Raw genomic sequence first — 24,956 nt, 5'->3', positions numbered from 1 at the left:
GCGATGATAGGGATCTCCAGCCCGATCCACTGCTTCCCTCTGGGGTCAGAATGGAATAGATGCTGCCAATAACAGGGATGTTAATGTGTGTGTATGTGTGTGAGAGAGAGAGAGAGAGAGAGAGAGAGGGAGAGAGAGAGAGAGAGTGATGTCAGTCATTCTTTGCTGCATCCCCCTGAAGGTTTAGACCTACATTTCTTTCTTTGGTGAAGGTCTGTATGCACCTCTGAGAGGGAGCAAGAGAGACAGAGAGAGAGAGACAGAGAGACTTTGCCCTGTGAAAAGAGGATAAGGAGGGCAGAAGCTCTTGTAGCTGCAGGGCTTCAGCCTCTGCCAATGGTTTCCAGATGGGCCTCATTTGCCCTGCGCAGTTTCAATACATGGTCGACCGTCCTCCACCAAGGGTTGTCCATACACGCACGTATACATTCACAAACACACTGACGTGCATGCACACTTATGCACATTCAGAAAGACACACAAAGAATAGTTCAAAACACGTCAACATACATGTAGAAAAGACTGCAATGGTAAATAATGCTAAATAAAAATTATAGAAAAAATGATAAAACTTATAGAAAATGAGAAAGAAAATTCAGTGGTGGAAGATGTATTTGGGTCCTTTCCATAAATGAAAGTAGCAGTAATGCAGTATGTAGTTATGGGATATACTGTATCAACCAATATCAGCTCATCATAGACATAAGTGTATCAGTATCAGTATATATATTGGCCAATAACTAAAAAGAAATTGCACAACAGAAATGTCAAAAACATGTTTGTTGTAATTAAGAATGAGTCTCATCTTAGAATCTCTTTTAAAAACATTTTTGTTGTTAGTTTAATCATAAAACCTTATATTGGCTAATATATCATTGGTAGGTTTTTATGCTCTTATTACAGATAATATATTACAGGATCACTATTGAACAAATCAACAATCTGCAAAGGAACAGTGTCACCCGTGTCAGGTATTGTCAGATTAATGTGGTGGAATTAAAAGTGACATCAAAAGTAAATTCTTGTACATACTTGATTAGATGTATTCAGTTACTTTCCACTACTGAGAAACTCAAATGTGAAGTTAGAGGTGTAGACATGGATGAGCGTGGTGAGCGAGGTGTGTGGAGGTCCTTCCCACGCAGCGCTGTGGCTGTACAAAGAGTCAGTGTTTGGGGGCCTTCAGCGTGGCGATGCGTGACGCGGCGGTGTGAAGCTGCCTGTAAAACCACAGAAATAGGCACGGGTCACAGGCAACAGCATACATGGAGGGTCAGCCTGTGCTTTCTCACTGTGTCTGCGCTGAGTGTTTGGCTATGTGTTTGTGTAGGGTGGAGATGGAGGAGATGTGAGTGTGTGTCCATTCCTCTGTATTTTTGGAAACCACATGGAATGAAGCAGCATGTCCACTTGCACACATGGCACAGGATTCATGGAGGACTATCAGTGACTGTGAGCATCCACAAACCCCCACGCCCCCTTCCCTCAACCACCACTACACACACATGCACACACATTCTACAAACAAAAACACACAATTTTCTGCAGGCACCTCTAACACATGCACTCATCAAAGTTCAACACTACATATGGTACCAGTTTTAACCCTCTCTTTCCACTGTCCCAAACCAGAAATTATCATCAACCAATGATAGATACATCTATAAACTGAGGATATATCATTAGCAATAGTTAACGGCCTCACAGTGTTTACATTATTGATACACAGCTCTTGAGGACTGTCAAACAAGCAGTGTGGATAAATACATCTCCCAGGTGGAGCTATTGATCACCAAGAGTTCTGCCCCACCTCAAGATCGATTGATACCTTCATTAGCCAATTGGATTTGGCCCTAACCTCAATACAAAGTCTGTGTTTGTTATTGTGTGAGAGAAATGAGTCCAGTGGGAATAAAGCTGGCCACACTGATAAAAGGGCAGGAGGGATGGTGACAGAGGGGAAAATAAAGAGGGGTAAGAGAGAGGGAAAGTGGTGTTGAGAGGAAGGAAATGTATAAAATTGGTTGTTGAAGGTAAGGTTGAGGGTTCACTTTTGACTGAAAGTGAGAATGACAAAGGATGATCTGCTACCCATCACATCCACTGAGCACATGTGCATGCATGTGAACGTATGTGCCTCTGAGTGCGGGCTGCGTGTTGCCCCCAGCATACATTAAACGGTGTATGTATGCGCTGGCAGGCTGGCGCAACATCTGGTTTCCATGAGGGCCTGAGTAGGCTGAGAGCAGCCAAGTACAGCACAGAAGGTATTAGAGGTAATTTACTTATTAGAGAAAAAAGACTCAATCTCAGGAGCTGTGATTGTAAATGGAGATGGGGCTTATCTGAAGGACTATCAGTATCCCTGCAGGGGAAATACAAGCAGGCAAGCAGTGGTAGTTTAACACACACACATATACTATGTACATCAGAGCAACAAACACACATGCCGGCATGCAAACACAAGAACACACACACACGCAACATAACAACACAACATTATTCTATTAGATTGTTTTTACTCGTGCTTATAAATTACATTATCTGAACTGTTAACCCTTCGTGTCAGTGCAACGACAACACGGCTGATAAATGAATAGTCTCTTTTAACAGAAGTCATGACTTCACTGCTCTGCTGTGAGAACTGACTGCAGGCCTGTTGACTCAGATGTGCGGTATGGAGTGGGTCATCCATTGCAAAATATAAAACAGTATCAAGCTGAGAACTGTCCTTTTTCCTGTTTTGTGTCAAATAATTATTTTGTGTTGGAGAAACGTTTGAGTAAGGTAAATGTATTCTATTCAGTTAAATGCAAAATTATAATATAATACTAATATGATACATTAAACATAAATGTATATACAAGTTAAACAAAGTACACCATATGCCATCATTAAAAAGATAAGAATATTGTAGATGTTGTACTTTTACAACATTTTAAATCACAAAACAGATTTAAAACACACAAGACCACAAAGAGATATTGTGATTATGCAAATCTCTTGCATTGTAATGAAATTAATGTTTTTTTGTTGTTTGTTTGTTTGCTTTTATCCAGACTATCACCCCATTGCCTTAGCACTCCCTTGACTCCAAAAATACAGAAGACCTCTCTCTGACCAGTTTCACTCCTCTTCTGCCACACAGACATGCCAGAATAAAGCCTTTTATTCCTGTCTGTGGTGTTAGCATTGGTTTCTTGGCCAAGCTGGTTCAGCTGCTGCACAATATGTGGGTCCAGGCAGGACACCCAAATAGTTACTTAGAGAGTTTTCTTCTGTGTTGGGATGACACCAATGCAATAAAAAGCAGCAGTTATTTTCCTTGCCATTTCATATGTGCGTCACACTCGACCCGAACGGGGTGGAAATAAACCAGAAGCTGTTCCTGAAGACTGGAAGGGGTGACATGAAGGAGAGGAGAAAAGTAGACGCCTCACCTTGATTTACCCCAGGCAGTCTGATAATAAACTGTACTAACTCCCCTTAGTGGTAGGAGGCTGTGTGTCAAGACACTTGTCCAGTAATCTTATCATCATCTATATCAGTGAATGCTTTTACTCCATGACACTTTTTGTTTCCTCTGATCAGACAGATCAGACCCTTTTTTGTGCGTGTTGCTGTTGAATGCTGTCATGGTGAAGTTATTCCACTCAGGGGCACCAAGAAATGACATCAGTGTTTAGGGATGCTGTCACTGTTAACGTCTTTGAAAAACGGCTGTTGCTATCTATTTGTAAATCTGATGACGCTTGTGTGGCTAGTTAGTCATCATCAAGCGTGCGTCTGGAGCTAGCTGGAGACATTTTTACCTTGGTGTGAATATCATTTCGTCAACTGTTGGTTCAGCAATGGAAGAGTACTTGAAGCTGAGAAGTACATGCTGGAGCATCAGTGATATAACAACCAGATGATGACCCCCGGCCCTTATCACCCCTCCATCTTCCTGGGCCTCCAGTGAGTGGCTGACCTGCTCTGATGGTTGTCTACCAGTGATGTATGTCTCTGATGTACTCCCCCAGAAATGAAAAGCCTTCCCCAGAGTTTTGTCTCACATGCTAACCAGCCACTCTGAGCCTTGACTCAGCTGAAACCAGATCAGTCCAAAAAACACAGCACACACTCAGCTCAACAGCGCACTAGCCTGTAAACTTTGTGGATCACAAAATCCAACACGTCACGTTCACCTACCTCAGATACACTCAGACGAATGTGCCCCACATTGAACACATCATCTGCTCTTTATCTTCCAACTCCCACTTATTTACGTAGGTGATGAAGAGAATAGCATGCCTGCGTTGTTCCACATGTCAGCATGGATTTGTGTGTATGTGTGGTCATTGCACAACCTTGTTTGGCAAGTGGAGTGAGATGAGCAAAATCTGCCTGAACTTTTTGGTGCATGGTTATGTTAGAAAGATGGGTGATCTCTTATCTGTTATATTTACCTCCTGAACGCATGTGCCTGTGTGTAGCAAAGTGAGAGTTAAGCCTCACCCCATCCTCCACTACACCCACAACTCACATTTGCTCTTTGGAGATGGGCTACAGTGTGATCAGCAGCAGGAGCAAGCGAGATCTGCTTGTGATGTGTTTGTGAGTTTGAGGTGGGAGGGATGGTGGTTGGATTAGGGAAGAGAGTTTTTGGCACCTAATCCATTTTTGATGATTGATGGAGTAAATTGGGTGGGCCAGGGCTCACTGAAAGGAGGAGTGTGTGGGTGACGTCTGCCCTCAACTGTCTGGCCGTCTGATCGATCCCTGCTCTGCGGTGGCCAGGGGAGCTCTACTACTGATAAAACAAAGCAGATACGCCCTCAGATTAAATTCACTCCCCGATTCAGTGTTCATAAGCATGTTAAATTATCTACATCTCCTGATCAGAGCTTGTGTGTGTGTGTGTGTCACTGTACATCGGTGTGTGCCAGAATGCTGAAGCCTCACTGCTGCATTTACAAGGGAAAGCTCTTTGTCTGTTCTTTGTCTCTGTGTCAGGGTGACTTTACCACAGTGATCTGGCTCATTTCTTCTTCCACAGTGTTTTGCTCTCACTTCTTTACTCTCTACCATGGGAGTGATCTTTGGAAAAGCTAAAATAAATGTAAAATTAAATAGGCTCTCTTTTTTTTCCTGTTTATGGTCACTCTCATTATCCACTGGGATCTCCACAGAGCTTGAACCGACATTGGCAATGGCCACCAACCTCTTAAGTATATAAAGAGTTAATTGAATACACAGTAGCTCATTTCCAAGTCCACTTGTGACTTTGCCTATAAATAAGCATGCAGTCTAACGTTTGGGGTTTAAGACATAAGCCTATCATATTTCTGTACATTGATTGTACTTGGCCACGATAATGGTCTTTCCCTCTGTCCCTTTATTTGTCCATCTGTCCATGTCTGGATCCAGGGAGATGCTCAAACCACTGCCGTCTGTGTGGCCTTCCTTTGTTGTAATGTTAGGCTGCTGTTCCCTTTCCAGAGAAACCACGGTGTGTCATAGCCACAGAAATAGATCTGTGTTTACATCACCTTAAACCCAGCCCAGTGCTTGTTTTGAAAGATGTTCTGTGGTGAACTCTGTGGAAAAATGTTTCTTTTTCTTTGGGTTGGAAAAGGAATCACCAGGTATATGTATAATATCAACTATGGTTGAATTAACGCAGATTTCACATCATTAAAGTGTGCCCTAATTTTAGACAGGTTTGCAAAATATGTTTCAAATGTCTCTACTCTGTATTTAGATATTAATTTCTGAATACGTATTTCCTGATTTTATGTCATGACTAGTATTTAACTGAGGGGGTCTTGGTGATGAGCCACTGTAGATTTCCAAGTCTGCTTAAATGAGGTGCTGTGGATTATGGACATTCCTTTGGTTTTATAGCATTGTGCAGGACTCCCCCTACAGGATAGAGACTGCACTGCAAAGTAGAAAAATCAGCGCCATCACTCAAAAAACATTCAACTCCCACTGGCACACAGTCATTACTCTAATCCCAAAGACATGAGAGGCCACGCATTTGATATTGTTGCTAAAATATTAAATCCACGTAAATGCAGAAGCGGTGAAATGACAAACCAGAATCAGACTGTATGACTGAGAATTGGGCCTCCAAGCTGTGCTGCACAGAGAGGAAACACTGATCCAGTTAAATAAATTATAGAAAAAATAATGGAAACCACCGGTGTTAAATGTTACTACATTTATGAGTATCTGCACATCACTGATGAGTGCTGATTTTAACTTAAAACATTAAAGAGATATTAACTGAGGAGATTTAAAAAAATGTATATTAAGTTTTATCTCTACAACTACTACCAAACTAACAACTATGACTAACCACAGTCAATGCTGCCATTGGTCATGGTATGGATGAGTAAAAGACAATAAGTCTGAGTGTTCTCCTACTTCTTGATGAGTGGCTGATAAGACGGCAGGGGTCAAATCTGAGTGGTCATCTCCTCTCCACTCTCAGAGCGCGCCGTAAATCACATGATTGTGTCTGGGTGCTGTCAGGCCTGCCTGCTGCCCACCAGGGTTAAACCAACAGAGCCCTGAGAGGGGAGGCTGACAGACAGAGGGAGGTCTGGGTAAATGCTGCTTTGTCTTCTCGGCAGACAGCAACACAACTGTGTCAGTGGTAGGGAGTGAGGACACACAAGACACTCTCCCTGTAGACATGCATAGAAATTCCTCACTATTGATACTTAAAGCTACAATTAAGGAATTTCTTCTGCACATTGCTGTACTTTAAGTGGCTTTCTTCTGCTATCCTCACATCTGCTTGCTCCAATAACTCTTTTTGGTAAAACAGCACCACTTGCCATAACATAGGTGACTTTCTTCCCATGTAATGACTTATTTTCACTCTTAGTCTGCTGTTCCGTCTTTCCCTTCCTCCTCATCCCTCCATCCTTCCCCTAAGAGCCAAGTGGAGGCTTGAGTAGTGGAGGCCATACCCAGAGCTAAAGATAGAGCTCCTTAGAACCTTCATCTGTCATTCTGTGACAGTATTGTAATCAGGCCCAGAAGTTTCTGCCTACAGGCCCGGGACCCGACAAGGGGCTTGAGCCGTCCAGATTAATTAGCTTTGACTGGGACTCCACTGGTGCCACCAAATGTTGCTGGCACTGTGGGTGTCACTGTGACACAGTGAAATGTGGAACAGCAGATCATCTAGCAAAAAAAGTTTTTTGTGTGGCATAATGTGATGCACAAGATATTTAGAATATCCATCACAAAAGACATGGAGTCTTGGGTCTGAATACCTCTCTCATTGTAGTTTCAATGAAGAGTTGAAACCAGCTGATACCCAATAGATATGTGACTTTGTTGGACCAGAAGGTTTTCTAAATGTAAGGAGGTATAATAGGTATAATATGGCATTGCTATGTTAAAATCCAATTATTTGAATTACATGGGAGTATATGCGTAGTGTAAACAGTCAGAGTGAAACTACGTCTTAACCAATGGTGGGTTTTCCTAACATTTCCTAATAAAAACTGAGTGTCATCTGCAAGAGTGAGTGGGATCAGAAATTAATGACACCGGATGATTCAGCAAAGCAGTGAGTATCTCAGGATTATTTCTGTGATCAGTCAGATAAATATTACAAAGTATACCTTTGTTTGTAAGCATATTGATGCAGTTGTTTTCTAATGATGAATCCTTGTCTGGTCTGTACATGCAAAGGTGGAGGGAGTCAGAAAGAAAAAGATAGAGAGGGAGAGAGGTGGAGTTTGCAGGATGTTATCAACATCCTGTCTGTGTGACCTGGTGCTAATGCTCATGTAAGACAGCAATCTACTGGCTCTGGTAATCCCTCTGAGACTGAAAAAAAGAAAACACAGAGATCTTTTATACACACACACACACACACAGAGTTGTTGTGTCATATGTTGTGTCTCAATTTCATAAGAGAGAAACAGTCACAGAGTAAAATGGTATACCAAAAACTATTGTTTATTTAGTTTGTTTCGTGCAAATTACAAGGAAAAAAAGTTTTCTCATTTACCCATAGTAATGTCTAACTGTACTGGTGGTTTGATTTTATGTGCTCAGGATTGGATATATCAGCTCTAACATTTCTCCACTAAAACATGCCTTTCCAGAGAGTGTCCCCATTCTTACTCTAAATGATAAATAATAATTCAGCAGAAAATGAAGTTAACCATTTTCCTTGTAACTACTGTATACTGAAGAAATAGTCTGAAAACTGCTGACAGTGTTTTCTTGAGTAACTGAGATGCTGTTTCCAAAAGGAGATGTTGCTGTTGTATTTTCAGTCACACTAGTGCTATAGACTGCAATGCTGGCCTGTGGGTTGGTACTTCAGTCCTGAGTGAAATATCCCAATGATACTATGTGGATTAAGATGAGAATTCATACAGACTATGGCAGACTATGACTATGGCATGGTTTCCATATACTGCATTCTCTTTAGTACCACTGTATGCATGACAGCAGAGAAGGGAATAAAACACTTCTTATTCCAAGAAATGTCCTCCACCCTCCACTATCTCACACTCTTACACTGAATAAGAGGTGTAAATAATCCAGAGGATCGCTACTCCCCAGCCAAACAGATGGATGCTCTCACAGTGCATAAGGGTTAGTGGACTGCGAGAAGAAAAAAAGAAAAATATCATGCAAGTATGCATGCAGCCAGAGATAGAAGTCATTTCCTGAGAAAGAGAGAGAGGAGATGAGAAAAATGTGGTTCCAGCTCTCCCAGGAAGTCCGTTAATGTGGGAAAGGTGAGAGTGGAACGAAGGTTGGGTTTAAGGGTTAGAAGTAGGGTTATGGTTAGAGTGTGCAGGGAGCTGCAGTCAGTCTGATTAATGATGGATGGACAGCGCAAGACAGGAAATGTAAGGTGGATTTGCTGAGAGAGGGGTGTTCTTCCTTTTTGAGCAGACCTTAACAATCTCCCCTTTTTCTGGCAACAAAGAGGGAGAAGCAGCTCCCTGCTCACACACAAACAAACACACACATAAATCCTCATACATGTGCAGAAACGCTAATACCATCAATTAACACATAAGAATTTGTTCTTTTGACACCGTACATCCTGTAAATGAGGTCTGGGCACCACATATAATGTGAAGCTTTTAACCGCAATTAACTTCATATGATCCAGTAAATGGCCATCAATGACAGCGTGTTGACAACATTTTCTGGCGTCAGACATGGGCAGAATTCCCAGGTGTCCAGGTATCAAGGGCTGGCATCAGTTTGCTCAGAGCTCATCATCTCAAACAGCTCTTTTATTACAGGAAATTGCGAGTGGAATGAGCTCCAATCTGTCTCCCTATGACACATCTGTGCTGGGGGAGCCTGTTAGGATATTTTTCCAAGACTGAGGCCATATTTTCTCATCTTAACTTTTTAAAAAGGCTAGTTTAAGTTTCAGTTAAAAAGTTCCGTCAAATTTAGGAAAGGAGAGGGGTTATGGTCAGGTTTGGCTTAGGATGAAGACTTTGTTTCAGGTTAAATCAAGAGATAATCACCTTTACCCTGACATTTTAGGGTATGTGTATGTGTGTGTATGTATCTGTGTATGTCATACATGTGTGTGTGGTCCAGCTGAAATGATAGATGTGTAGAGAGGGAGGAGCGTGAGGCAGGGGGCAGTAAACAGTGAGACATGCATGTAGGAGGTCTGGGTGCAGACTAAAGCCAGAGCTGTCAGGATCCCAGACAGAGATACGGATAGATCCCATCCCTCCACATACTGCCACTCGGTCTACAGAGCACCATAAACCTTCCCACTACCAGCCGAGTTTAACAACCATCAGACCAATAGATGATCAATTCATTGTGGTGCCGGGGTCATCAGTAGGTATCATGCACCAGGATATATTATATATATAACCAGGCCTCATTGTGTGTTCATTAGTTTTATACATTAAGATCACAGCAATGGCGCAGTCTTTACCTTCTGCCTGACGAGTAAGTATAATGACGCACTGGGTGAGTTTTTTGTAACATGAATCACAAGCAAAAGCGTTTATTCTTTTCCATTTTGGTGAATTGTAGAGTTCATTAATTTTGCAAGACTAGACAGCACTTGAGAGACTTAGGGCACTTTAAACTTGTAATTGCTGCCTCAAGTAAAAATATGTTGCAATGAAAAAGAAAGCCATCACAATGACAAAAAAAACAGGGAACTAAATCTCTATAAGGATTTTTACAAAAAAAAAATAAAAAAAGAGAGAGAGAGAGGGGAAAAAAACACATAAAATAGATTAGAGAATCAGATAACCTAATTGAATGCATTTGCTATTCTTCTCTTTATGACTAGAATTATTGTTTATTTCATTTAAGGTACAGTTTAATTCTCTATATAGAACAGTGATATAATATTAATACAGAAACAATGATGGGGCACAACAGAGCACAGAAATATATATAATTATATATACATTAATATATCATTAATACTAATAATGGAATAATAAAAATAAAACTAATGTATGTATGTATATATTTAATTCAGTCATCTAGTGTGATTTTTTTCTTCCATGATGGTTTACCCTGCAGTCCTTTTACTGCAGGGCAGCATGTGTAAGTGCCATGTGTGTGAATATGTTTGTGATACGTGTGTATGTGTGTGAAGGTGGAAGTCACCCCTCTTCTGACCCTCTTTTGCGCCCAGGGGTCACACATTGTTCAGGAGGATGCAGACACCCAGGCTGATGGATGACCGTTCAGACTGTTTCCCTGGGTTCAGCTTTACTCGGGAAATCGTAATTCACCCCCTGGGAGAGGCTGAAGGGCGGACCAGGTCCTCGCCTCTGCTCCGCGCTCATTTTCTCCTGAATCCAGGATGCGACAAAGAGGCTAAGAGCTCTGCTGCCTTGGCCGAGCTTTATGGAGAGGTGGAGTAAATCATCAGCCACAGCTGTCCCCTCACCAAATTCCACAGAATTGCACTGTACTGAGGACTAAAACTCATTTGCACACTCATATACATTCACCCATAGTCCTTGTCAATAGTAGGTTTGATGACAGGATGATACACACAATGACCTGATGTTGAATGTAAATGTGATTGTATCTGTGAGTGGGAGCTATAAAAGCATTTCATGAGTAGTGTCATCGGCATTTGTTCTCTCCGGATGGACGCAGCTATGACCCTTTGCCGGGGTACAAGAAAGTTTCACCATCTTGATCTGCTGGTTCACACTGTATCTTCAATGTTTTGCAACATCAAAATATAACTGAAAACCTCTTTCCACGTGAGAAAAGAAAAAAAGCCCCTCGCTCATGAAAACATGCTTGTTCAAACCACAAAAGGTACTCTCACATCCCCAAACTTTGAAGGAACTCTCTCATTTTCATGCTCAAAATAACACTGAAAAACAACTTAAACTACTTTTCTCACATAGCCATGAAGTGGACATGTGGTCAAGCTGGAGCTAGAGTTCGACTCTAAAATCAATGTGATTACACACAAAAAAAAGCATGAGCACTATCTTCATTATGAGACACGCTGTCCACTAGATCCTTCAACTTTGCTACATAATGACATCATAGGTCACTCAGGCTACCTAATGGGGGCCAGTGACCAAGACTGATGATTCCTTAGCTCAGTGCACGCCATCACCACCGGCGCTCTCTGCCAAGTATTCAATTAGGGTCTGTGAGTAATTGGGTGTAGATGAGGTAGAGATCATCGTTAAGCTCAATGTGGACGGTCTTGTAAATGTGTGTGACAGAGAGTGGAGAGGGAGAGAGAAAGAATTTTGCCTGTCATGCCTTGAGTGACTCAGTAATAAAAAGAGTTTCTAAACATTCCACATAAACACTCAGGCAGACATCTCTGGAGCTGTACAGGGCTTGCCCACCATCTGCTTGTGTAGCTCATCATTTAAAGTAAATGGAATAAGACAGGAAAGCACATTAAACAATTGCAGATCACTCTCCAGAACATGGTATCTAAACTACTTCAGTATTTTATTCCCAAAATTCAACATATGCATTTTGGGGAAGAAATGTCAGCAGAAATCAGTAAATCTTCTGGGAACACAAATGATTCTGCCTTCAGAAGCATGAATGCAATGACTTTAATACTAAACCATAAGGAGTTTTATATGATGACTTGTTTTCAGATAAGATCAGACATCAGTATCCTCCACCACAGAGACCACAACCTTAGTTAATGTGTGTATCTCCCCAATGACTTTCCCTTAACAGTCTCCACTGAGACTCTTCAGTCTCTTTTGACTGCAACAACCTCGTGCCTTATCTATTTTTTCCTGTTTGCTTTCCTTTTGTGCTCGACTGTAATTGTTGAAACAACAACAGACATGACTGAAAGAGAAGAGTGCGGTGGTCAAGTTGAAAAAGCAATACTGAATAAACACATCATAAGCCTCTCTGAGAATAGTCACACCAAGGCTATAAGATATATGCTTGTTGCAGACTATGCAAAATCATTGCAAGTAAAGATGTTTTTTTTATTGTGTCATATGCTTGAGCCACATGTCTAAATATCATTATCATAGTTAGAATCATGATACAAAGTTTGTGTGCAAAATATTCTGCAGGGCAATTGCAAGGAAATATCTATAATTGTGGCGGTCACGTGTGTGACCTCTCTTGGTTTTAAATGTAGCAGAAATAACAAATAAACAATTTGCCCAGAGAGCTTGTAAACAGATATGATCTGCTTTTCCTGATGGAATCACTTTGGAAAATGAGGGAATGGAATTGACTGTGGTGTGTGCGTCAAGATGAGCAACACTGCCAAGTAGAGCCAGAACCTGTTTGTTATCAGTGGCACAAAGGCAGCATTTAGGGGAAAATGAACATATGTTTTTGGCATGGCTAAAATGTAGTCTCCATCTCACAGCTTGTATCATTAAGACACTGGATACCACAGATTTTCCAAGTGTTCATAGTATGATTAGCCTAGTAATGAGGACATCCAACTGTGAAATCTGAAAAAAACAGCTTAAACATAATGAGAAATAGTTCAGTACTTCTGTGAACTGAGTTAGGGCTTTTGTGTGCTTACATGTGGTTTGAAATATATATTTCAGGGAACAGTGCTTTGCCATAACCTTTAACCAACATGTATAAAAAATGCAATGAAGTGCGTTGATGTTGCCACTAGATGGCAATAAGAAGCTGTAGTTGATTGGTGTGGTAATTGTCCAGCTTACCTGCCTTTCATTTAGTGCTACAAACCTAAAGCGAAAACACAGTAAAAAGAAAATAAGAAATAATATCACAAACGATCTTCGTCCTTCAGTAATAGCTCGTCTACCAACAATATGCCATTTCCTCTTTCTTATAAGTTTCACTATTTCCTTCTCATCCTTTTGAGCACTCTTATGACATGAGCCTTTCTTTTTTGCCCTAAGTTACATAAGTAGGATTTTCCCCTTGCGCATTCTCTATTGATGTGAGCTGCAAACTGTGCAAATCATCATGGTTAACTAGCCATACAAGATCTGCTTCAGTGGTTGGCTGAGACCAGTACCGCTTCTGTCCTTCGACAGGGGCACAGCAGAGCACAGTAACATGCAAATCTTGTGACAAAAATACATTTGAACCCCTCATCGGGTTGCTGCTTTTAAACATGCAAATTGTTCACAATTTCTCCCGTCTGCTAGATTTACTTTTAAGTTTCCCTCCAACAATCCTCATTTTGTAAACATTTTTAGTAGAGCTCCACATCATTAGGCAACCTGTAATCCATAGAAACACAGCACGGCATAGTTTCCAAATGACTGAAATTAACTAAAGACATTCAGTGAATGAATCATGATTAATATTAATACTGCATTAACAGGTAATTCCACCTCAGTCATGTGATGGTCATGTTTGGAATCTGGTATTTCAAAGGGGGAAGTATGTACTGTCACCGTACTTTCTACTAAAGCATGTGGTCTACAGGCATATTGGCTCATGGGCTCCTTCAGCTGTACTGGAACCATTTTAGAGCAACTTTAAATAGTCTCCATCCCAGCAGCACCTGCTGTCTGGCCAGCGTGTGGCTTCTTACTCAGAAAAAGGTTGTGTAATCAATGTGACTTATAAAGTCGGTTTAATGATATAGTTAGAAACACGGTTTCAAACCACAAAGGTTTTGTTCCTCAATCAATAAGTAAAAAAATTATCCTATAAAAATGCAAACAATAACAGACTATTAAGGAAGTGTACAAAAAAATAATGTCTAATGTTTTGGTGCAAGTAATGTTTGTGGCAGTCTCTTGGTGTGTAATAAACAAAAATGTTATAAAACATTAGTAATATTTGTTAGGGAGCGTAAGTATCTTTTATCTTTTTCAGATGAGTATTTTTCTAAATCTGTTGGGTGAGACAGCAGTCATTCTGTTTCTCAGGTATCTGTCTGTTCCCTCACAACTATCACCTTTCTGGCTACCCACATCCCGTCACTTCAATGCTTTGCATGTACGCACACACACCATGAGCGCTAAGCTGTGAGCTGTCAATTAAGTTCTCATGCTCCCTTGGTACTGGTTCCCCAGGGACTGTCACCACACCCTGGTCTTCCCCTCCACCTCAGCATCCATCACCTTCTTTTTTCTTCTGATAAGTTTTGTTTTACTTGAACATGAAACAGAAGTACACCGTGCACGGATGTTAGTTATAAACAATGTATGAGTATTTCAGTGTAAATAGATGATGTACTGCACCCTAGGTGTTTCATGTCTGAGTTAAGGGTCTGTCTTCAAAATACTGGGTCCAAAATACTGGGATGTATTCACAGTTTTTATTGTACCACACCAAAGAACACTAACAACAAGAAGCATTACAAGATGGATCACTATTGTCTTTGACATGTCTTTTATTTATTCACTGTATTTACCTGGCCAAGGTTCCATTACAGCAAAAAGAATGACATTTCTTTAAAGCACAGACAGTGCAGCCGTATAGAATATGTCAGAGAAATAAATCAGAAATGCTAAAATATGCTGGAATTATGCCAAGTGCACAAAATGAAATTAATTCCAGTGGTGCAATATAGAACTATACATATTCACTATATATATAGCTTACTGATACAAGCTACAGATACAGAAACCCCGTCTTCTGCATTTGGCCAGTTCTCATTCACATCACACCCTATGTTCTCTCTTATAATACACCTGGGAAAGAATCTCTTTGCAGCCTGATCCCTCAGGCAAACTTCTGCAGATACTCACAGACATCCAACATTAATTGTATCCAAGAGCATTTGATCATTGTGGTTCTGATGATAATAAACTTAACACGTCTGTGAGGAAAGGAATTCCTTTATGGGGTTGAGGAATAGAGGGTAGGAGGGTGGGAGGAAAACGTGATAATATCCTGGGATGGGCTGTGAAACACACCCATCCCAGGATATTATCACGTTACACAATGTTCACTCTAATTTGTTCCCTCTCCACATCTTTTTAGTTGTAGATGTAGCAGTATGTAGTAGTCATTTTGTGTTATGTTTTGGGTATTGAACATATATGAAAGAGCTTTTACAGCAGTATGCCACCAAAAGCCAAAATGGATTCTGGTGGTGGTTGCAAAGTAATGAAAAGTGACAGTTCGGTCCACGCTGACTGTTGCTGTGCTGACTGTGTGAATAGTTCTGAAAAAGTGAACTCACTACAGAGAAATGTGAGTTAGCAATTGTAACAAAAAAAAAAGAACTGTAAACGGTGTGTTTCCTCTGATCTAAAACTGAAAACACATTTCCAAACATTTAATGCTATTCTCACCACAACAGGGTGGATTCCCTCCCATTCATGTTTCACTCCCATAAACCAAAGCTTACAAATGGTTTTAATTGTCTAAATCTTCACCACGACAGGCCTTCATGTCAGCTGTTCCTCTTTTTGGGGGAGAAGTTGCATGCTGGATCATCTTCCTGGGCTACTTCCTGTGTTTCCTGTCCAGAGACAGATCAGGCGGTCAGGGATCACTCTAGTCAAAGAGTGCAGCAACCAGGACACTGACTGATGCAATTTTTCAGCTGTCAACCCAGTATCCTGTCTTAAAAGTAACTTTAAATCCATGTCTGTTGTCACTTTAGATTTTGTATACAGTTTACATGTCATTTATTCCAACATTATTACTTCATCTGTTTACTGATTTGACCAGTGTTTACTTTGAACATGATAAATGTTAGCTGCTGACATAAATCCCTGTGAGATCAGACACATGTGAGTCATTCAAATAAAAGCTTTCTTAGAAAACTTGCTACAAAGACAACCTTTGTGCTACTTTGGTCCTGACCACTGGCTAATCAAATGTTTAAAGCTGTAAGACTATGTGCACAGAGGAAAGGCAGATTGATATTGATATTAAATACTTTGAAACTGGTGGCAGGTTACAATAAACAACTTTCTTGTAAAACAGCAAACTTCCTCCTCTTCACTTTTACATGTTAAATGCTTCCTGCCAAAACACACTATTTCCCATTTTCATTTATTCGTTTCTTTAAACCTCTCCTATTGCCTTCAGCATAGACGTTGATGTAAGATCTAAAGTACTCGTATATTACAATAATTTCACAGTTCTTCATCTGAAAGAAATGAACAGCTAACCCTGAAGAAGACCTCCATAGGTGAGAGGCCTCAGGGACCTTTGGTTTGAAGGACATGAACTGATACTGATTAGAGGATATGATCCTTGATCAGTGGCGAGCATAGTGTGTGTGCATGTGTGTACACAACATGTGTGGTTAGGTGGCTTTCTCCCTGCGTCCCAGGATGTGGGCTCCCCATCCACCTGTGTCTCCACTGACAGCGTCCTCAGTGCGCTCCCAGTTCCTCTCTGGATGCCTATTCTCATCTCACCCACACTGATTCTAAACCAGCATTGTCCCCAGAGACACCACCAACGCCTTCAACGCCACTGCTTGCATAATACAACCTGTAAATCACAACTTCCCGCCGGGGTACTGTTTGCATATATTTTTTCTCATTCACCTGGTATGGCATTGATGAGCCCTATAATTGCACTCACTTAAATGATTAAAGACTTCTTTTAGATTTACAAAATGCTTCGTGTGTGTGTGTGTGTCTGTGTGTGCGTGAAGGCATTTTTTTTTATTAGAACTTGTGATGATTTGAGTGGAAAGCAACAACAGCATAAACGAAAGGTCAGTGCTGAGCATACAACCAAGCTCTTGAAAGGACTGAGGAGTCAGCAATATGGATAAATCCGGAAACCAAAAAAAAAAAAAGAAGAAAAAAAAGGGGAAAACAACACAAAGACTTTAATTTATCTGGAAAAGCTCTCCATTTACAGTTATTCCTCTTTTGATTTCCTTGAAGCGCTGCTTTTCGCGAAATACATGCTTCTTCCTTTAAGTGTCTATTGTAAAAGACTTTAGATTGAAATGTTATTTAGCAGATGGCCATGGTTACGTATGTTGGCAACATCAATTCTGTTTGTCACTTGTCTCTAATGGTTTATTGTGGGAAGCCTCAGACGCCACAAAGAGATGTTGCAATACAAAGAGAACCACATTGCAGACATTGAAAATGGGAGCAGAAAAGAGTCTCAGTTAGCAGAAATGCACACAAGCATGTGCCTCCTTCTCCTCCTGTCATACACCCTGCAGAGGTGGAAAAAATCCAATCCAGTACTTCAGTAAAAGTGTCAGTGCCATAATACAATATAGCTACTTTCAAAATTTAACTTAAGTAAAAGTAAAGGAGCATTTCCAAGAAACTGAGGATTAGAAGTAAAAGCACTATTTCTGAAAAATGGTTCCCCTCACACAGGCATCCCCGGGTCTGTGGAACGTTCATATCTGCACCTCGTGATTGACCAGCAGAAAAACATATCACAGTATTTTAATCCTCTGGTTTAACAACATCACATTTTTGCTGGCTTGCTAAAAATATGAGCTCATCCCATGCCTTTCATTTCATGTAACCTGCAAAGACTATATCTAGAGGTTTCAGATGAACATTGTGAGGTACAAATTACAATATTTCCTGTTGTAATAGCATAAGGTAAAAGTTTATAGTCTCCCAAAGTGGAAATACACAAGTGAAGTAATAGTAGAAGTTTTTAGTCACCATAAGGTTGCCTACATATATATATATATATATATATATATATGTGTGTGTGTGTGTGTGTGTGTGTGTGTGTGTGTGTGTGTCAAAAAAAATTAAACCAACATTAGTCTGATTTACACTTTTAAAAAAAGGTTAAATGATTTGCTAAAATAGCTGGGCACTGTAGTTTTTAGCATACATTGCTCAAACAGAAGTAAATAGTATTTTCAGCAGCAGGGTGGCAAATGTGGGACTGACTCAAAATGAACTACAGTGGTCATGTTCTTCATAATGAAGGAACATGTCAGCCAGCACAGCAGTGTGGCACAGAAATGTGTTTTTAGTGGGTTTTGGGCAACAAACAGAGCTTTAACACATGGAAAAGTAAGACATTTTAGGCTTTTCTTACAGCGCCAATCCTAGTCAATAGGAACAGTTCATTGTTGGTTTTGATCTTGTCATGAGATTTGTTGATAATAAGGAAAACAGCTCTGACTCTTTGTGGTGTATGGAGTACCCCTCTGTCTGATAAGATATGAAGCTAAATAACTGGTAAAAACATTTGTCATATGTATCACACACATTTACAGTGAGAGACGTAAGCTATTAGTTATTTTTTAACCTGAACAAAAGTGTAAATCTGACGGTTCACTTTAGAGGTGCTGGTACAGTGAGTATCTGTTTCCTCCTGTTTCCAGGCTTTGTGCTAAGCCAGGCTAACTGGCTGCTAACTCTCAGCAAGAGAGTGAATGAGCATATTTCTCAAAATACACTAAAACTGACACACCAACACATTTCTTTATTTAGCACTTTTCAAAACAGAGCAACAGTAGTAGTAACAGTAAGTGCTTAACACTAGAGTAAAAGAGAACATACAAAAAAAACAAAAACAAACAAACAATCAAAAACAGAGTAATTCAATTTCATGGTTAAATAATGATCACCTTGTTAGTTCCCTGCTGAAATTTTGAGAGAATCTTAGTGAATAAATTGAGTTAGGTTCAAAACAATATATACCATTACAAGGTATTTGTGTATCATAAATACATTATATTAATCCAGCCTTTGTGGGGTGGGGGTAGAGTCAGTTTCCTGTGACAGTTTTTGAAGTAAGTTCCTGTTCTGCGGAACTTAGACAGAACTCCCCCATATAGATAACCACACACTCGAATACACGCACATAACCCCCACGCACGCAGAGACACAATATTCCACCTGTGGTTTTACTCAGTGAACCATTTATTAAATATTCTAATTTAAGTGAAAGGTTTTATCCAGAGCTGTCATATGAGGAGCACATGATTTCTTTCACTATGTGATCTTTGATCTATGAGTCATTAAAGCGAATATTGCTTTTTTTTTATCATTGAGGGGGAAAAAACAAACAATAAATTGACTGAGTTGCCCAGCCCTTTCTCCTAAAAAACTAATTAAACATATATGGCTACAAGAGGTGTTAATTTTGTGTTAGGGAGCGTATCGTGTATCTGTATGTAATATGTAATATAATGTTTATTTTTATGTCTCTTTGCATTATTTTTGCACTAGTTTCCCTTTTGTATGTTCATATTTATTCTTTAGTCAACCTTTAGGCTTTCAGGCAATTTTCACTAAAGGCAGACTTTCTTTCAGTTTGTATTTCAGTTTACAGTAGTGATATACGTACAGTATGCGTGGCAGTATTTACAGTGACCATTAGAAACCCATGTCTTTTGAATTGGGGAACTGAAAATTTCTGTTTGTGTGTTGTTATGTGTATGTGCGTTTGTCTGTGTGTGCTCATCTACAAATGATTAAATACATAAACCCAAACATGCTATACGCACTTCCCTGCCAATATATTGCCACCATGTACCCAACGTGACGTGTGAGATGACACTGTCGTCTGCCCCCTGTTTTTTAATGACCAGCTCTATGAGACATGATGAAGAAGAAGAAGGGGTGTCATTCTCTCCTTCTGACTCATTTAATCCTTTGGCACTAGTTGGTCAGCTCTCTTCTTGTCCTTTCTCTTGTTACTCATTGCAGAAATGGCATGGAACTTGTCTGAGAGTTTCCCTGTCATAGGTATCCTAGATCCTTCTTTTAGTTTCATTCATTGTTTTAGTTTCATCATTCCTAAACCAGTGATTAAAAGTATGTCTTCATAGTAAATGAAAGGCTCAGTAGTGGAGGAATTCCCTCTAAGTACTTTGTTATTATCAGTGAAGTGACTAAACTACTAATGCCTTTTTTAAGCTTTTCCTGATCAAGTTAATATTCTAACTTCATTTTCTAAGAGTGCAGAAATAGTAGATTCATGTAAAATTTGCTTTAACCTCTGTAACCCCTCAGACATTTGTATTTTGTGCAGCCAAGCGTTGTTCAAACCACAGGAGTTATATTTTGAAAATATAACCCAGATCCTAAATATCTCCCAACGTTCTTAGTGAACTGGACTAAATTAGGGCAAAATGTTGGAAAAATGATGCATATGACATTTAGAACTTTATATGTGATGTAATGGTGCAGGCATTAAGTCAGTGTTGTAGATTTGAATGTTTCATCCATCAAGCGTGATATAAAGTCACTCAAGCAGTGCAACAAGCAGACAGAAAATAGGCTGTAGACAATGTGCAAAATGACTTGTTTTTAAATGAGGAGGGTAGTCCACATCAAACATCAGGTTTACTTTTGTTGTTGCCAGAGTATGTTATCCTTGTGTAATTCTTCTGTTAGAGTATAAGTGCAGAGCCAAGACACACATGTGATTGTTCAGTAAATATTTTGTTTTATTAGAAAAGCAGTTTATAAAAATTATGAAATAAAGATCAAATAAAACAGTCTGATAGTAAAACCTATCTGTAATATAATGCCACACTGCATACACAATTTCATGCAGTTTTTATGAACTCATGTACAGATCTATTATTTACATGAGTACACAATACTTGTCAAAATGTTCATTTGTTCTGCTCATCCAAATGGTCATCACATGAGGAAGCAACTCAACCACAGAAACAAAAACAAAAAAGATTATGCATGCTGAACTAAAATGCAGTTGTGAGAACTAAATTGCCTACATATAACAAACTGTTGTCATACAGGGCTTTGAGTAAAAGTCTTATAAAAGGTATAAAAGATTTTTTAATTAAGTCACCAGAATGAATCTAGTCTTTGGACTGTCCAACACTTCGTGTGTAATATCTGAGATATCTCTCCCACAATCTCTTGTAATAATAAAGCAGATGTTAGACACAGAGTTTGTGTTAGTTTATGTGTGCACACATATTAATATAAACATTGCTTATATACAAATATTAGGGACATCCTAATGTTGAGCTGCAGCTTAGAAGAGTTTTGCTCTTCCTCTGTGTCTCCTCTGTGACTGCTATAGAGTCAAAACCAATTGTAATACCGGCGTCTTTGTGAATTTACCTTGTCAGTGTGTGTCGGGAACATAAGGAGTGTCCCTAATATGTTGTACATTTTGTTTTGTATATGCTGAAGAACTCTAGTCAGGTGAATTACTGCTCACAGTTCAGGCGGTGATAGGCATGTTGTCCCTGTAGCAGGCTGGCCTCTGGGGTCCACTGTAGCTGCACAAGTCCTGGTAGATGCGGGCCATCTGGTCAGAGGCCACGTCGTCAGACATGTCAAGGTTTGAGTTGTTGCAGTAAGGCTGAGAGCGGCGCATGTTCATTGCCTCCAGCAGGTGCTGGCAGTTCACCACAGTGATCTGTTATTGGGAGATGAGACAATATACAGTATTTGTAGTATTGTTTTTTTCTATCTTGAGAAGGTGTCAAGACTCCAAACTCTTGAAAATACATATATATATATTTATGTTTCTCAATTAGTTTTGACTTGACTGGTCTTACCTGCACAATAACCAGTTTGCTCTTGGCATTGCTGAGATCATGGAGCTCCTCTCCAAAACACAGAGTCACTGTCGGATCAGGAGCAGGAAACTGGCCCTCCTGGTACAGCTGCAGAGCTGTAATATAAAAGGACCATGAACATCTGTTTGCACAATCTTAATTATCAATCCTACATCATCATTTAGTTTGCTTTAAGCATTTATAAGAAATATATGTGCTTTGCATTGATTTCAACTCTTTTTAGCTTTCAAACACTTGAGGACACATAAAGGTTTACCTTGAAGAAACCTTCCTGTGTCAAAAATCTTGACTACAGCATCCCTCTCGAGTTTAGAAGGCATGGGGCCGTACTGTGAGCCCACTTCTCCCAGCCCACTCCAGAAGACACGGCTCTGGCACAGCCTTTTGATGAAGATGCCCTCTTGGTTGGCACGGACCAGCACACCTCTCTCCAGGTGGCCCAGGAGCTTGCGTGTAACCTGACGCTGGCGGTCGTACTCAATGAGCTCGGCGGGGGGGAAATGAACGCTCTGCATGCTGTCTGAACTGTAGAGGGCGCCACGACCTATGTGCTGTTGTGGGGAAATCCTGCAGCCTTCAGGATGAGTTACCAGTGTGTTCTGCATCAGCTTTCCACCATAGTAGAAACTGATCATCAGCTGGGAGAAAGCTGGAGAGGAGAGCATGTAGAGGAATAAGACCTGCATGTTATATGTCATGTGTTTCAGTATGCCAACAATGCTTAACTATAGATCTGCAGTTATATCAACACTTTCATTAAAAAATAAATAAATACCTGAGCTGATAGTGCCTGATGGCAAAGGGTCCTGATGCACTGGGAAAGCTGCGAATTACAAAGCGGACACAATCAACCACAGTGTCATGTCATTATTTTGCCACATCATCAGAAATACCATTTCTCTAGCACAATCTCCCAAAGAAATAATCACCTTAGTCAGCAAAGTTCAACAGGATGTTAGTCAATTCTTCCATTGCAGAATTCAACAGACAAGCAAATAACCTCTATTTAGCACCCACAGTTGTTACTGAGCTTTCCACTGTGGTTATTTTCAAAGGCATTAAAGCTCATATCTCACAAAGACGGAACTAACAGTCTTAGATGAGAGATGAGACAAAAGGCAGAGATGCCTGGACAAACAGAGCAACAGCACCGGTTATAACTGTGAATGGCTAAAATTAATGAGCATGTAGAAACAGTGGTCTTACCATTGATGCTGCCTTGGGACCAATACTCTGGACTGGCCTGGATGCTACAGCCTTCTTCCTGCAAAACACAACAACACAAGCTTGTTGTCAACACAACACCTTTGTACACTTCATAGTCTTGGAGATCAAGTGGGAGGGTGTGTATGCACTGTGCAAGAAGTGTTGGAGGAGACAGCAGAGTGTGGTCAGAATTTAAAAAAAAAAAAAGTAACACAATGTGGCAATGAAGGCAAAGTGCGTCTAGAAACAGATATGACGGGGTGGGGGGTTAAGTTACTGTTTTAATGTGAGAAGTAGTCTCACCTCTTTAATGAGCTCTTCTATTTCTGCAGGGCTGCAGTCAGTGATATCACCAGAGCTAGTGGTAGCTGCCAGGGCCATCACTGAGGTTTTACCATCTGTGTGTGAGAGAATAATATGTTATGGTTGTTTTCATGGTACAAACATAGTGCTGCATAGTGTGTCTCTCATTGTTCATACTATTCTGCAGCATGCATTTCACTGGCAATTCTAATGATAATCTACAGATTGCAATATGCTAGATATCAGCTAAAGGTCATCACTGCTGGATTTCAAGACATCGGTTGCTCAAATGTCAAAGAAGACTATAGTAGAGACATGATTTGGATTTTAACTGAAAAAAACAAAACAAAATATCACAAACTCACGCTTCTGCTCTTCCTCAGGTACAATGCGATAAACTTTATAGGGCTCAGAGATGTCCAGCTGCGACCTCTCTGTCACCTCCTCAAAGTCAGGACTTTTATTCAGGGCACAGCGGAGTCTGGTCTTCCATGTAGCGGGCTCAGCTTTGTCCCCCTCCTTAAACTTGCCCTTAAACACAGCCCAGGCCTGTGGACGGAAAACCAAAATATGAAGGACTGTACTGTAAAAGCTGAGCACTGAACAAAGGGAAACATGAACATGGTCCACTGTTTTAACCATCCTTCAAACAAAAAGAAAGAAAGAACATCTGATTTACAATCAACTTTTACTGCACTGGGTCAGAATGTATGACAATTTAACTACTGTGTGAAAATAACATTAAAGCTTTACTAGGGTCATATATTTTTACTGTTTTAAAATTAAGCAAATTATTCAATTTAGTTCATGTTCAAAGTTGCTAATGCTAATAATAAGTCAGAACAATGACATTTAAAGGACTAAAGGATCATTTCCATTTGGACACTAAAGAAGCACACCTGAAGAAGCGCTACACAGAACCACCACGACGTATTTATCAACTTTTGGTCTTAATGCAGCGCCGCGTAAAACCATAACTCCAACTACAGCAGGCTAACCTACAGAGATTTTTTCATGGGACTATAAGAGCGCTGTCAAACCTTAAAAATGGATGCGTCTATTTCTTGGTTATAATCCTGTTTCCCTGCATGTTTCCATGGGATTCGGAACATAGTGCGGCTTTCATCCTCCCACTGTAATCCAGAGTATTGGCCACTCTGGATCTGCTCCATCAGCCACTGCTTCAGTCTCCGACCCCCCGAGTTTGACATCTTGATGGAGAAAACTTCTTGGATTTGTTTACTTGTACCTAAATGAAGAGGATAAAAGTCATTATAAAATTTTACTCTTTACTTTTAAGATATTTTCAAGATATTCTAATTATTCACCTTTTATCGAGGTATTTTATAACTTTCACCTAGACTAGAAATCAAAAGTAAAATCACTTACGGTTAGGTAAGGAGCTCTTGGCCGTGTGTATGTGTGTGTGTGTGTGTGTGTGTGTGTGAGTGTGTTATCCTGAGATTTAATCAAGTGAGTTGTCGCCGGCACATACCCTTCAAGTTTATTGTGCTCCGTGTTATGAATGAAATAGCTGGGAGAT

General features: G+C 40.2%; 1 protein-coding gene and 1 long non-coding RNA gene across 2 annotated transcripts; one reads left to right on the top strand and one right to left on the bottom strand.

Moving 5' to 3' along the window:
- Positions 1-7,518: 7,518 nt before the first annotated feature.
- On the top strand, positions 7,519-12,667 carry LOC108877742 (uncharacterized). Its single transcript, XR_001960147.2, has 2 exons — positions 7,519-7,570; positions 10,661-12,667. It is a non-coding gene; the product is annotated as an uncharacterized LOC108877742 (long non-coding RNA).
- An 8,103-nt stretch (positions 12,668-20,770) lies between these two features.
- irf8 (interferon regulatory factor 8) lies at positions 20,771-24,956 on the bottom strand. The gene is made up of 9 exons (XM_018668050.2): positions 24,803-24,956; positions 24,454-24,662; positions 23,779-23,962; positions 23,414-23,508; positions 23,111-23,168; positions 22,680-22,727; positions 22,161-22,553; positions 21,884-21,999; positions 20,771-21,741 (listed from the first exon to the last, which is right to left on the bottom strand). The coding sequence occupies exons 2-9, from the start codon at positions 24,622-24,624 to the stop codon at positions 21,544-21,546; spliced, it is 1,263 nt and encodes a 420-aa protein (XP_018523566.1). The 5' UTR covers positions 24,625-24,662; positions 24,803-24,956; the 3' UTR covers positions 20,771-21,543.

This window comes from Lates calcarifer, linkage group LG2 (genome assembly GCF_001640805.2).
Source record: "Lates calcarifer isolate ASB-BC8 linkage group LG2, TLL_Latcal_v3, whole genome shotgun sequence".
Classification (NCBI taxonomy): Eukaryota; Metazoa; Chordata; class Actinopteri; family Centropomidae; genus Lates; species Lates calcarifer.
This window is presented reverse-complemented; position numbering and strand designations above follow the sequence as displayed.

What these genes read in the sequence shown, in the direction of transcription:
- irf8 (XM_018668050.2), bottom strand. Translation starts at nt 24,624, where the DNA reads ATGTCAAACTCGGGGGGTCGGAGACTGAAGCAGTGGCTGATGGAGCAG. An exon ending in ATCAGGCACTATCAGCTCAG is followed by an intron (nt 22,554 to 22,679) that starts GTATTTATTTAT and finishes TCTCCTCTCCAG; the next exon opens with CTTTCTCCCAGCTGATGATC. An exon ending in GCAAACTGGTTATTGTGCAG is followed by an intron (nt 21,742 to 21,883) that starts GTAAGACCAGTC and finishes TCCCAATAACAG; the next exon opens with ATCACTGTGGTGAACTGCCA.